This window comes from Canis lupus, chromosome 4 (genome assembly GCF_011100685.1).
Source record: "Canis lupus familiaris isolate Mischka breed German Shepherd chromosome 4, alternate assembly UU_Cfam_GSD_1.0, whole genome shotgun sequence".
Lineage (NCBI taxonomy): Eukaryota > Metazoa > Chordata > Mammalia > Carnivora > Canidae > Canis > Canis lupus.
In genome coordinates this window covers 3609555-3624787 of record NC_049225.1, presented here as the reverse complement: position 1 = coordinate 3624787, position 15233 = coordinate 3609555, and the positions used below count along the sequence as shown (strand labels likewise).

Genomic DNA, 15233 nt, shown 5'->3' with positions numbered 1-15233 from the left:
TAGTTCCTGGTTCTTTGTCATTGATGCAGGAAAATCTCATAAAATGGGAAGAACTTTTTTTCTTTATGAAGGAAAAGGAAGTAAAGAGGAGTAAGGATGATGGTCCTGTCTACACAAAGAACATTTTCATGGGGATGACACATTAGATTCTGTGTTATAATGGAATGTGTATGTTTGAGAATTTAGATAGAACTAAGGGATGTGTCCACTGAGAGTTTACTAATACCCAACATTTGTTTAGCACCTCACAAATAGAAAGAGTAGGATAGGTCAACAGAAATTTTAAAATTGGACATTCTTTTTTTTTTTTTTTTTTTTTAATTTTTATTTATTTATGATAGTCACACAGAGAGAGAGAGAGAGGCAGAGACACAGGCAGAGGGAGGAGCAGGCTCCATGCCGGGAGCCCGACAGGTGCCAAAGGCAGGGGCCGCCAAACCGCTGAGCCACCCAGGGATCCCCGAGGCCTGGTTATATTTTAACCAGTGGTTGTTAATCTGTGTAGTATGAGTAAGGACTAAGCAACATATGGCTATGAAATACTCTCAAACTGAATAATGTTATTCAGCTGTACTAAATCAAGGGCACAGTAATCCACTTTGTTCTGTGCACCACACATGCTCACTTGGTAATTATTCAGGGGCTTTCAACCTTGGGTGTGTGTGTGCGTGTGCGTGTGTGTGTTACGGCTTTATTGAAATATAATTGACCTATAACATTGTGTAAGTTTCAGGTGTACAATGTATTGATTTGATACACTTACATATTGCAGTATTATTACATGTTGTTTTAACTAATGCCAATGTAGTTTTTCACAATTACCTTGCTTTTGTGTGTGTGTGTGTGTGTGTGTGTGTGTGTGTGTTTGCGGTGTCTTCTTAATAACAGCCATTCTAACAGATTTAAGGTGGTCTCTCATTATGGGTTGGATTGGCCTGTCCCCAATGATTAGTGAAGCTGAGCATCTTCTCATATTCATGTTGGTCCTTTATATGTCTTCTTTGGAAAAATATCAAGTTCCTCTGCCTAACTTGTAATATTTGAAAGGGGGACTTTCCAGAATTAATTAATTAATTAATATTTATTTATTTATTTATTTAAAAAGACCCTATTAGCACGGCTTAACCACAGGTTGGAAACAGGCCATGGGGACTGCAGAGCGGTAGGGTCCTGCCATCTGGTGGTAGCACATGTGAATTGCAGGATCAGAAACAAAATGCCGTCTTTGTTCAGTTCATTTCCAGAGACAGCAGATATGGCGCACCCTGAATGGGTGCACGGCTCTGATTTTTCCTTTTTAATTCTTCCAGAGAGTAAGAGAGACTTTATCTATTACAGTATGTTTTTAATTGGGTGTATTCTTAGGCAGTATTGGATGCCTTTGCTAAAGCAGCTAGCGCAGCTTACATTTTTTTCCTGACTTAAAAGCCCAAATGAAATGCTTACATACACAGCGATTCTACATACTTTAGAAAGATGATTTAAAATCAGCGTTTTCCCATAACACTAATTTTTTTTTTCTCGTATCTTACGTGACATAATGTAAAAATTGTGTAAGAAGAGGTCTGCAGACATGGGGCAGATAGGTCTGGGTGAAGAAGAGAACCTGGGGGAACCCCAGGGGAGTAGGGAATGGAGGTGTAGGGGAGACAGGATGTGGGGTGAAGATGAGGGACGAATGCAGGGGAAGGGAGAAGCATACTGCAGCTGTGGACAGTGGAGGTGGGTTTGTAACCCATGCCATCCCCTCCAGCTTAAGTTCCATGGGGTCAGCTGGCTCCTCATTCTGCACCTTCCATCCTTGTCTCATCTTTCATCTAGCTAATACCTACTTACTCTTTCAAAATTCGGCTCGGGTGTCACCCTCCTGGGATGCTTCAAGCTCCATTTGGATATCAAAAAGAAATCTCAAACCCAGGGGGCACCTGGGTGGCTCAGCTGGCTGAGTGGCCAACTCTTGACTTCTGCTCAGGTCATGATCTCAGGGTCATGGGGTCAAGCCCTGCATCAAGCTCTGCACGGGGCAGTGTGGAGCTTGCTAAAACTTCTTTCTCTTTCTCTTCTGCCCCCACCTCCAATCGCTCTCTCTCTCTTTTAAAAAAAAGAAAGAAAGGAATCTCAGACTTAGCGTTTTGAAAATTGAACTAGTTTGTTACCATTAAGATGCCTCTCCTCCCTTTCTCCCTGCCCTTTGCTCCTTCTCCCATTTCTGTCCAGCCACACGGTCTCCTTGCTGCCCTCAAAGCAAGCATGCATAAGGTGTTCCTGAAAGACACATTGCTTAAAACAAGACAAAGAAATGAGAGCAACTTGATTCCCAACTATCATATTGACGATTTTTAGTTGAATTTTTAAAATACATACAATGTTGGATATAGTTAGCTTAGAAATTGTGCCTTTTTGTCTTGATTGAAAGGCAATATACTGCTTAACTTAAATAAGTAATAAAAGGCAGCATACTATTTTGCTTAGTTTTATATGTAACAGTCTATATTTAGTAATAGTTTAACAAAAGATCCAATTACCAGACTTTTTCAATATGCTAAAAAAAAAAAAAAAAGGTGGTTGTAACCTGCCATCTTTAAATCCTGCACGTTCATTCTACCAGGTTAGTGCTAACACACTGAACGCAGCTATCAATTTGGAATTGTCTGCCTTTTACTGAGGCATCTGTATGTGCTAGTTTTTTTTTTTTTTTTTAATTTCTAAGTAACCCAGGAGCAAGCTAAAAAAGTCAGCATGAAAAGATACATAGCAAGAAGCAAAGCTCCTTCCTGTCCCACATCCACTATTACCAGATGATAACTGTGTCAAGTGGTGGTTCTTAAGCATTGATTTTTTTTTTAAATTTAAAATTATTTTGCCTATTTTAATGACATTATGAAAGAAGTGAAAGTTTATGCTATGAGATGTATACTCATGATAAAATTAAGTTGTAAAAATGATCAACCCGATCGATGGGTGTGAAGTGCTGTCCAGGGCAGGAATTCTCTGAGTTGGGAAAGCTGCCTCTGTGAGTTGGAACCCCTCCACTGTTACTCTGTTCCCTCAGAGCAGACCCCCACATTCTCTGCTCGCTGCCTGCTGTCCATCCTGTGTGTAACCCCCCAACTCCCGAGTTAGTTTTTCCTTTGAGTCTCTCACCCTGTCTCCCTCAGGTTCTGTCTCCCTCTCCTGTGACTCAGTAACCAGACTATCATATCATCAGCTTTCCATGTGCAGGAACTGATTGATTATCTTTTGCATTGGCTTCCACGTAACCTCTGCTGGTCAAATATATTTATTGAGTGAACTTGCCTAGCATTTTTGTTGGCCTAAATGGCCAAGAGAATGGGTTTTGGTGTCAAGTCCTGTTTCTTATCCCAAATCTACTACTAATTAGTTGCATAACTAGACAAGTTGCTTAACTTCTCTGGGCCCTTCTTCAGTGAAATGGGGCCTGTAGTGGTGCTTGGCATCTTAGAGCTGCTTTGAAGGCTAAATGAGATTGTTTATGCAAAAAGCTTAGCACAGGGGAAATGGCCTCAGTGTCCATTGACAGATAAAATGTGTTGTGCCCATTATGCCAAGTGGAATAAGCCAGATATCAAGGGACAAATTACATATGATTCCACCTATGTAAAGGGCTAGAATAGGCAAATTCACAGAGATAGAAAGTAGGGGCTGGGGAGAAAGGAGAATTGTTGCTGAATGATTCGAGTTTCTGTTTGGGGTGACAGCCGAGTATTGAAAATACATAGTGGTGATGGTTGTACAACATTGTGACTGTAATTAGGGCCACTGGACTGGAGACTTACTGGTTCATAGGGCAGATGATATCTTATATATTTTATCAGAGCTGAAAAAAATAGTAACGTCTTATGCCAAAAATGATTGAATTGTGTACTTTGGGTGAATTTTAGGCTATGTGAATATTATATTAATAAAGCTGCTTTAAGGGCAGCCTGGATGGCTCAGCAGTTTAGCACCGCCTTCAGCCCAGGGCCTGATCCTGGAGACCTGGGATCAAGTCCCATGTCGGGCTCCCTGCGTGGAGCCTGCTTGTCCCTCTGCCTGTGTCTCTGCCTCTCTCTCTCTCTCTCTCTGTGTGTGTGTGTGTCTCATGAATAAATAAATAAAATCTTTTTTAAAAAGCTGCTTTAAAATCTTACCATAGCACCTGGCAAATATGCTAAGTACTTAATAAGTGGTTGTGATGATTGTCGATACTTAGTGAGCATGTCCCTGTGATTCCAGTTTACATTAGAAGAGTATTTGGTGGCCAGGTAAAAATGTTCATTTCCCCTTTGTCTCTGATGAGAGACATTAATTCCTTTCCATCTCGTTTCTGTACCTCAGAGTTATTGACTTAGGAGTCATGACTCCCTGTGATAAGATTCTGAAAGCTGCTCTTGACCACAAAGCAGGTACTGTGCACCTTTGCTTCTGGGAATTCCACTGGATGTCCTTACCCCCAGTGTTTGTCTGTCTATAAATGGTAATCCCTAGCCCATGTGGGGTTGGTGGGGCATTCAGTCAGGTGCCAGCTCTTGCATGGCAGCTGCTATCATCGTCACTTAGAGTGGGAGTTGAATTGGTGACTGGGTGACCATGAGACTCCTTGTAGCTCTGAAGATGGGGAATGGGAACAGGCTTCTTTTTATAGGGTCTTATTAGTTTTTTCCCTGTGTGTCATTTTTATGTTTCTTCAGACACTGTAACGTGCAAATCTGGGAAATCATGAACAATGTATTTTATTTGCATGGCTTCCCCAGAGTGTGGCAAGTACATGATTGTAACGTTAAGTTACAAATCATGTTTACTACCAAAAATAAACAAATCAATTGAAACTCCCCAGAAAAGATGTCTTAGAATTGGAAATTGGGAATTCATCTGAGGTCTTAGGGTCTTCATTGCAAAGGTTTTAAAATGAGTCCTGCATATTTTTCTGCTTTTTCTCTCATCCTCCTTCTCACTGTCCTTTTTCTCTTTTTTGAAATAATAGATATAATTGGCCTATCAGGACTTATCACTCCTTCCCTGGATGAAATGATTTTTGTTGCCAAGGAAATGGAGAGACTGGCTATAAAGATTCCACTGCTGATTGGAGGAGCCACCACATCAAGGTAAGTCATGCTAACAAACTTTTTGCTTTCCTTTAAATTCATTTAAATGCCAGTGTTTAAAAATAGTGATAAAACCTGTTTGTTTGTTTGTTTGTTTGTTTGTTTTTTTATGCTTGGCACTATGGCTCCTTATATATAAGCGTATAAGCTTTCAGTCTTCACCTGGACAAGAGCCAGCATGTCTCCCATTCGGTTCCTGAGATTTCTGAGAAACACTCCTCTTGAAATCAAACCAAGTGGGGAAGGTGTATTTTTTGACACAAATATGTTTCTGGAATGTTAGCCCATTCTCTGTCTGGAAGCAGGTGTCTGATTGACTAATTACAGGTTTCCTTGAAGAAACTCCAGCTTTGTAATAGTTCAGGCACAAGGCCACCCTAACAAGAATGAACCAAAGGATGACCTTGGGGAGTTGGTTTTGAAAGGGGAACCTTTTGAGAAACTTTGGGGTAAGCAATTTCAAGAGGAGAAAGTTCTAAGTTGGTCACATGACCATTATTCAGTTCGATTTTTCCTGGAATTATAATTGTAATGATATTTGGTGAGAAATACGTGAATTATGAGTACTACTAGATTTTTTCTGACATGTCTTTTATCCCATATCACTTACTTTGGCAGAGAGAATAAGGCCAGGTGGAACACTGAACTCAATGATCCTACAAGAACACACTGTATTTTTTTTCTGATACAAGAATACAATAGAAATCCAGTCAAAGATATTCCAAAGTTCCTTTCACACTAGTAACAACTGCACATTAAGCCATTCGTATTAATCAGGTTTTCCACAGAAACAGAATCAATAGGATGTGTGTATATATATTTATTTTATGTACGTTATATATATATATCACCTTATGTTATATTATTACTATATGCTATGTATTATGTATACAGAGAGATTTATTTAAAGGAGTTGGCACATGTCATTTTAGGGTCTGATAAGACTAAAATCCGCAGGGAATCTCAGCAAGCTGGAGACCAGGTAGGAGCTGACATTGCAGTTTTGATTCCAAAGGCTATCTGGAGGCAGGATCCTTCCTAGGGCCCCTCAGGCTTTGCTCTGAATCAACTGATTCGACAAGGCCCACCTACGCTAATCACATCTAAAAAAATATCCTCACAGAAACATCTAGATTGATGTATGACCAAAAACTAGATCCCATGGTATGGCCAAATTGACACATGAAATTAACCATCATCCCATTTGTAATCTGAATGGATCATTTTCACAAGTAGTAGTAGTGTTATGTGTCATTTATTCATTAAATGAAAAGAAAATATGCTTTTCATACTTGAAGGACTCAGTACTGTGGTGATTGTTGCTCACCTCAGAAAACTGAATTTGTTTTTCCACCAAGGACTTATTCACTAGGACGTGGAGCAGATTATTCTCCAGGGACATGACCAAGCATTGATAACTGGTATATAAGTGAGCAGGGTCTTGGGTAATTGAGATTTTAATGTGAATATTCATCAGCTTTGTAAAGATAATGATAATGAGAATTTACAGACTATTGTGAGGATGAAATACCTTTTAAGATCAAGGTTGTTAAAACAGAATAAACAGATGAGATGCTGGTTTCAGAATAAACCATTTTATAAGGTAGGGCCCTATACTGAGAAGTTCATTGTCAGAAAACCACATGCAAATTGGAACATCACAAGAGGCCTTCCTGTTATATCTCTTACCAAGTAAGAGCCACCAGATTAAAGAGGGTTTTTTAAAAAACATTCAGAAGCAACATAACTAACTTTCCAAGGTACAGTATATGCAAAATTAGCCACAAATCCTCCTAGCAGTTACAATCTGATATATCAAGTTAGGTATTAAGCAGTTCAGAAGTCACCCAACTGTGTCTCCATGCTGTTGGAAAACTTCTTTTCTCAGGGTCTGGGAAATGGCGATGTGATCCTCCCCAAAGGTGGAAATCTGGGTCACAAGACCATCTGAAGTTCCATCAGCACTCCAGTTGCCTTAATTCCATATGAGCTCTGCCTTTTCTCGTTCTGTTCTCTCTTCATGCCTATTTCAATTTTTGGGAAATTATTTGGAAAATAAAAGCCAGTCACAGTGCTTCCAGATATCCATTCCCTTCTCCACTGTGGGAGATTTCTGTGCAATCTCTGAGAACATCAGTGTAGAACTCCCTATTCTGACTCCATTTTTAAGTAGTGACAGTGGGTAAGGCCTCATTTAATCCTGCTTAATCAAGCCCTCTTATTAGCTAAGCCCTTTTACTGAAATATAACAGTCATGCAGAAGAGCACACAAATCAGAGATCTACAACTTGATGAAGTTTTACAAAAATGGATGCCCTCTATAAACACCTCTAGATAAAGAAATAGAACATTAATAGCACTCTGGGCACTGTGCTAGGTTCCTCCACCTAGTCATCCTTCACAACAACAAAACCACTGTTGTGTCTCCTATCACCATAGGTTGGTTTTGCCTGCATTTCAGCTTCATACAAATGGAATCCTGTTGTGTGTATTCTTCACATGTCCAGCTAATTTTGTGCACCATTATGCCTGTGAGGCCCAGACTGGGGGTTATAGTAGTTGTTTTTCCACTGTGGTATATAGAATATTCTGTGGTATAGTATACTAAGCCTTTACTACCCATGCTACTGTTGGGGGACATTGGGTTTTTCCAGTTTGGGGCTTTTTCATAGAATGCTGCTGTGTTCTTATTCGTGCACTGAAGGAGACTTGCTGGGTCCTGTGGTACGATCATCAGCATTAGATGTTGCTGGGTAGTTTTCCAAGGTGAGTGTATTAATTTACACTCCCACTAGCAATCATGAGAGTTCCAGTTATTCCACACCCTTTTCAATTTTATCCTAAATTTTAGTATGTACATAACAGTATCTTGGTATGGTTTTCATTTGGACTTCTCTGCTGACTGACGATGTTGAGTACCTTTTCATGCATATGTTGACCGCTTGGATATGCTTTCTAGGTCTTTTTTTTAATTGAGTATTCTGCCCCTTTTTTCCTGACTGATTTATTTATAAATGATCTATATATATATATATCTTTATATTGGACGCAAGCCCTTTCATTAGAAATGCATATTGCAAATAGATTCTTCCATCATGGCTTGCTTTTTGCTGTCTTAGTTGTATTTTTGGGTCACAAAGTTTTTAATTTTCATAAAGTCTGTTTTATCAGTCTCTTTCTTTACAGTTAGTGCTTTTTGTATCTAAGAAAACCTTCTCACCCTGGGAGAGTCAGCTTTGCTGGAAGGCAATGAGAGTTTGGATGTCTCAGAAGCCCTCTGAGCTCTTATTCTTACCTGCTACAGACCTATTGGGAGTGTAGCCGTGTTCTGTTTTTTCCCTTTGCTAATTGTTCTTTGAGTAAATGGCGACTCAGGACTTCCAAGTTGTCATGAAAGAAGATGAGGAGCTGTTATTCCCTGGCTTTTCCAGATCTCAGTGGCCTCTGGTGACATGATAGAATTAGAACAGTACTCCCAGGATTCTTGCAATGAGCCTTATGGGTGACTGACAGATCCTGGAAGAAGCTGAAAGGGCTATATAGACTAGGCATCACGTGTTCCTGGAAATACGCCTGGAGTTCCCTTTTTAACCTGTAGCTCCGAGAGGATAGAAAATGAAATATTCTCATGTCTCTAATGCTAGAGACAAGATGTGCTTGTATCACAAGCTAGAAATGACTTGAATGGAAATCTGGCCCTGTTAGCTGCACAACTTCTCAAAAGCACCATTCTAGCTCTCATTTTTTAAATGCTTTAAAGCCAATAACTGCTCAGTGTCTTTTTCAGTTATTCTTTTGTGAATAGTGGAGAATTCAAAAGGAAGTCACATTGCTCAAAGAGAGAGGAAATTTTCTGAATTTTAGGTTTTTAATTGTTAGGGGTAAGATGCTGAATCACATTGTTTTCCTCCTTGCATTGGCTGCAGGGAAGCTTGGAGTTCAGGCCTGGGTGGAGGATTGCATGGACCTGACTTCTGCATCTGACCCCACTGCTGATTGCCTCCCATCTTTGTTTCCTCTGACTCTTCATTTCTCTCGTTAAATTCTGAGGATTTTTATTTTTTGGTCATGCTGTATTTATGTAAAACATTTGAATTCTGGAAGGATAAGACATGAAAAAAAATGCTTGGATTACTTGTTCTTTTTCAGAGTTTTTAAAAAAGAGCTTCCAAAGTTAACACTGTCATGCCCATTTGGCAAGTGTAGGTGAAGGGGCAACTCATTGAATGACCAATGTTGATGGGGGACTTAGCAGAGGTGGAGCTGACATTCACCCTCAGGGCCCGACATGTCTATAGGAGGGAAGGAGAGATTCCAGTGTTTTACGTCCTTTCAGACTTCTGAAAAAATTCTGCTTCCAGCTGGAAAAGGTTGCATAAATGGAAGTTTAGGAGAAAGTAGAATCAATGTCATGTCATTTTATAAGGAAACCAGAAGTACTCTTGATGGCTGGGCCAGTTCAGATCATGTCTGTGCTCATTTAGCTTTGTTTTATTTTGTTTTGTTTTGTTTTGTTTTTGGTGCTAGAAGGCAGCACTTTGCTTTTATTTGTTGTTGTTGTTGTTGATATTGTTTTTAAATAGTGATCATCCATGAGAGAATGGCCAGAATTTCACTGGGAATCATTGGATGCTTAATAAATATTAACTGTGTTGACTTTTAAGATTTAAAACTGTACTGGTTCCCTTTAAGAGAAATGTCCACTAAATCACATCAGGCTTACAGTTTCCTAGCAGAACTTCAAGCAGAAAATATATTGAGGTGTATTTGTATGTTCTAAGAGCTGATCAGCTGAAGGAAGAGGAAGAAAGCATAGTTTCACTTATGTTCTCTTGAGAAACTGGAAGCAGTTTCTGCTTTAAAACTATTCTTAGGGGATCCCTGGGTGGCTCAGCGGTTTAGCGCCTGCCTTTGGCTCAGGGTGCAATCCTGGAGTCCCGGGATCGGGTCCTGCATCAGGCTCCTGGCATGGAGCCTGCATCTCCCTCTGCCTGTGTCTCTGTCTCTCTCTCTCTATGTCTATCATGAATAAATTTTAAAAAAATCTTTAAAAAACAACAACAACAACAAACTATTCCTCCTGTTTGAAAATCTCCACCTTGTAGAATACTGAAGGTATTTTCAAATCTTTGGGCCTGGAGCACACAATGGTCACCAAACATTATCCTCAGGAGGCAGGAGAGTTCATGTGGCTGCTTCGGGGCCATGGTCTGACTCCTCCTGTTGCTTTGTACCCTAACCCCCCAGGCCAGAAGAGTCTCTTGAACTGCAGACCTTAGGCCTGCACGTCTGTTGTAAAACTCAGTTCTTGTGACTTTGGGCTTTAGGGCCCTGCTTCCTATCCATGTATGGAGTTACCTGTAGAAAGGGGGCAAGTCAAATGTCAGGGTCTTGTCTGTCTTATTATAACCAAATTTCTAGTCATCCCTGAGAAGCCTCTTAAGAACATGTTCACATATACTATTGTGCCTTTAATATTCTCTTGGTTTTTAAAAGTCAACTCAGTAATCCATGATTAATAGAACATGTCAAACACTTCAGAGGAATGTAAAGTAAAATTTAGTCTCTCCCTTCCTGCCTTCAGTTCCACCTCCAACTTCTGTTTAAGCAGCATTGATACCGGATGTGTATCTCTCTGTTTTTTTCTAAATATACAGAAACTTACATGTAAGGTTGGCAGGTCAGGGCAGGTTAAGGGTGGCAGTGTTTGTTCATTTAAAAAACAGAGTTGTATTAAACATACTGTTCCGTTACTTTGTTTTCCCCCCCACATAGTAGCATATCCTGGACATCTTTCCAAAGGAAAATGCATGTTAGATGAGGGGGAAAAATATGAAAGCATCTGATTCCGGGAAGAGTCCTGCCCCCTTAGGTTTGGGGCTGATCCCATGTTAGCATAAAATGTTGTTGTTGCTTTTGCCTCTCTGTGTTACTTCGTGGGGCTGGAGCTGGGAAGTGGTAGTGTCCCTCAGGAATGGGGAACAGCAGCTAGTGCATGTGTCCCCTGCCTGTTGTCTGGTGTCTGGTTCCCCAGGGCCCTGGCTGCTCTCCCAACTTATTTGGAGGAAGAAACTCAGCCTGACCTTTATGGCAGCAAAGTGCAATTGCCTGGGCTGGTTAGCGCCATCAGTTCAGGTAGGCTACTAATGAGTATGAGGTCACAGTCTCGTTCCCGTTGGCAGAGAGCTGAGGACAAAATCTTCCGCATTTTGGTATAGACTTTTTTGTAGCCTGAGCCGACAAACCCATGTCTTCTCCCCTTGGCTTCCCCATCTTATGGTGGGGAGGAAGTCCCCTTGTTTTACAAGGCAAATGTGAAGTTCGGTATTTGTAACTACTTTAAAATCTTCCTCTGGAAAGCACTGTGTAGAAACATATTGTCTCTAATGGTTCCAAACAAGTGTTGTGTAGGAACTGTCAGCGCTGATGGATATGTTTTTCTTCCTGACCCCTCTTTTTAGAACCCATACAGCAGTGAAAATAGCTCCAAGATACAGCGCGCCTGTAATCCATGTCCTGGATGCATCCAAGAGTGTGGTGGTGGTAAGTGTGGGGCCTTACATTATTTCAGATATGTTGTAGAAGAGAAGATTCAGAGTTAAGGGTATTTCCCAAAATTATCTTTAATTTTTTGTTCAAATCTACTAAAAAATGTGGAAGAAGAGCCTATGGCTTTGGATGGTGTCACTGCCCCTGTTGCTGGAACAGGGTGGCCAGGCAAGAGTGCCCTGTACTTTTGAAGACCACGTCCTGAGCCAGCACAGAATGCTGGTCTGAGTAAGAGACATGGTACCAAGATGCATGACCTTGACACACCAACCTGGAGGGAGAAAGGTTCCAGCCATTTACATGCGTTTACAAATATGAATATATACTGTCTTAACTCTAAGCCAGAGCTAAAAGGAATGTGGAATTTTTAAAAAGTGACCTATTTCCAGATAGAAAGACATTTGACCGGCAACAGACTAGTTGACCCTACCCAACAAAAGAAAAACATTCTCTAGATGTCCAAAACGCAGAATACTAGATGCTTTTGCTCAGTGAATGTAGTATACAACTTACCTGAGTGTGTGTTTATATGCTTTTCTCCATCAGTAAAGCCTAATATCCTCTCTCATTGTTATGTTTCATTGTTTTCATCGTATAACAGGAAATAAAGTGGGAGAGAATCTGAGGGACCATGTGGTCCTATGGTTGCCCAGTTTGTTTTAGCCACAGAAACCTTGTCTTCCAATACAATACAGCATGAGTAAGAGCAGCCCCTTCTGTCCTTCATCCCACACCTAGTTCTCAAAAAAGCACAATTTAAAAACTGCTAATACAGCCCAGCCTTCGCATTCACAGGCCAGGAAAGTTGCCCAGGGGTCTGGTGATTTGTGAGGCTGCCAGGTGACATCACGCAGCCTGAACTCCAGTGACCACAGTTCCCATTTTCCAAAGGCATCCTCCCAGATCTGTGAACTCATTTATATGGAAGTTGAACAATCATTGCTAACATTATTGGAAATTGGTAGTATGCCAGGCGTTGTGCTAAGAGCTTTACATGGATTTTTCTTTTTAATCCCCATGAAGCAAATACTTTAATTATTACTGTTTTAGAGATGAGGACACAGGAATGGAAAGGTTAGTACCTCTCTTGAGGCCACACATTCATCAAGTGGCAGGTGTGCGGTGTGAAGGCAAGTCTTACTCTATGCCACGTTAAACTTGCTTTCATTAATATTTAGTGATTCTCCTTTATTATAAAGAATACAATGAAATCAGACTGGAATCATAAAGTTGCAGTTTTTTATCTGCCATTGACATAGACTGATGTATAAATTATGTTTCTACAATTTCAAAACAGTTTTTTTTATCTCATATTTGAATTGTGCTTCATAAGGAGCTTGTATTGAGTTTATGGTTGAGTAACCAATGGGCCTCTTTTTAAGGCTTGTTGCTATTTTCAAATGCTAATGAATCACTGACCATTGCCCATTTGGAGACCAGGCCATTGGTCCTCATCGAGTATACACTGGTAGCGTTGCCCCTACGGGCAGGTGGAGGACTTTGGCTGGGAAGGAACTGGCCTCTGGATTCCATTTTGAGGGCACTCCTTCACTGTCATGCAGAGCTAAAGCAGTAAGGGCCCACCCGAAAGCCAGATGAGACATGGACACTTGTGCTCTTTCCAGTTGGTCTAGCTGGACAGCCAGCAGTGGTTGGCTCTTCTCATATACAAAGAAATGGCCACCTTCTGAAATGATTCAAATGTAAGTGCAAAGATAAGTCATTTGGGTGATGGCTGATGACACATTTCAGGAGTCAGTAGTATAATTCATTTAGGTTGATTGTTGGTTCAGAGTCTTAAATTTTTTCAAATTACTTATTTTTTTATTCATTTGAGGGAGAGAGTGCGCACAAGCCGGGGGATAGGCAGAGGGAGAGGTAGAAGCGGACTCCCCACTGAACAGGGAGCCCAATGTGGGGCTTCATCCCAGGACCCAGGATCATGACCTGAGCTGAAGGCAGATGCTTAACCAACTGAGCTACTCAGGTGCCCTGGTTCAGAATTTTTTGATCCAACTCCAGTGGGTATGGCAAAGGCCCATGCTCTGGACCATTGGCTCAAGCATTTGAAAATTCCAAAATGTGGCAACTATGTGACTGTTGGAGCTTTAGATCTCAGGATGCCCCAGCTTTCTTTCCTTTCTTTTTATTTATTTATTTTTAAAAAGATTTTATTTATTTATTCATAGAGAGAGAGGCAGAGACACAGGCAGAGAGAGAAGCAGGCTCCATGCAGGGAGCCCGACGTGGGACTCGATCCTGGGTCTCCACAATCACACCTCGGGCTGCAGGCAGCGCTAAACCGCTGTGCCATCGGGACTGTCCTCTTTTCATTTTTTTAAAGATTTATTTATTTATTCATGAGAGACACAGAGAGAGGAGAGACATAGGCAGAGCGAGAAGCAGGCTCCATGTGGGGAGCCTGATGTGGGACTCAATCACAATACCTGAGATCTTCGGCTCTGGGATCACAACCTGAGCCTAAGGCAGATGCTCAACCACTGAGCCACCCAGATGCCCCTTTCCTTTCTTTTTAAATAGAAACTGAGGTGCCAATATTTAGTTCTTTCTAAATTATAAAATATATTTTCACCTTATTCCCTCTCATTGTGCTGTCATTGTCACGAAGAATAAAAGAATAAAACATGTCTGAATGATTGACGTGAAAACCCACGATGAGCTCTGATTTTGTGGTAGAAACATCATGAAGATCAGCCCAGATAATAGGCCATGAGCTGGTTTACATCAAGCAAGTTTTAATGGACAGGGATGGGCTGGTCACTGTGGCTCTGGCAGCTAGGGCCTCATGGGGTGTAGACAGTGCCACAGACCATGGTGTGCTCTGTCTACCCAATGGGAGCTGTGTCAAATACTGTTAAAAGTTCCTTGGATGTTTAGAAAAACAGGGTATTGCTTTCTCAGAGTCTAAAATCTAGCAGAATGTGGTATTTTAAACAATATTTTAAAATGCTGGTTCCATGTACTTTAGGGAGCTCAAGGGTCTGCATCCCCTCCCTGTCTTCATTTGGTTTTGCAGGCTTTCCTAAATGAGGACTCCATTGAGCTCATGTTGATATAAGGCTGGGAAGTACTTTGTGGTGTGAATACCATTCAGGAGCCTATTTTTAGGATTGCCATGGTGGTCTTCTCTGACTAAGTTCCTTCAAGTGATTTGACTTTATACGAACTCTTAGGGGATTGGATGGCTATTAGAGATACTTCGACATTCATGTAGAATTATGGTTGTGTCAAGCCAGTGGGCACTTCAGCCATCGTCCAGTCTAACCTGGTCAGTTTCATATAATGATACTGACCTTCCGGACACTTGTATTGGAAGATCCAGCTAGAGGCTGCAGAGATGGGGCATCTCAGTGCTTTGAACTGATGGTGATCAGCAACCATTTCTTTCTTTAGAATTGTATTTTGTGCTTTGGTGATGGCTGTTCTTCCACTACCTTGATAATCCCACTCTTAAATGATATTTAGCTGATCCTCATTTTACAGTTTACTGAGTCACCTCACATTTCTCAGATGATGGGTTTCCTTTCTTTTCTTAGCAGAAGCCCATAGTTGACCGTG

The 15233-nt window shown here is 41.0% G+C and overlaps 1 protein-coding gene across 7 annotated transcripts in view; it reads left to right on the top strand.

Annotated features, from left to right (window-relative positions):
- Positions 1–15233, top strand: part of MTR (5-methyltetrahydrofolate-homocysteine methyltransferase) — a 107636-nt gene that overhangs the window by 74738 nt on the left and 17665 nt on the right. For all 7 annotated transcript variants that reach the window (XM_038533820.1, XM_038533819.1, XM_038533824.1 and 4 more), the window contains 3 exons: positions 4339–4406; positions 4985–5105; positions 11567–11648. In XM_038533820.1, the coding sequence (XP_038389748.1) occupies positions 4339–4406; positions 4985–5105; positions 11567–11648 (271 nt within the window). The remainder of the gene's footprint in view (positions 1–4338; positions 4407–4984; positions 5106–11566; positions 11649–15233) is intronic.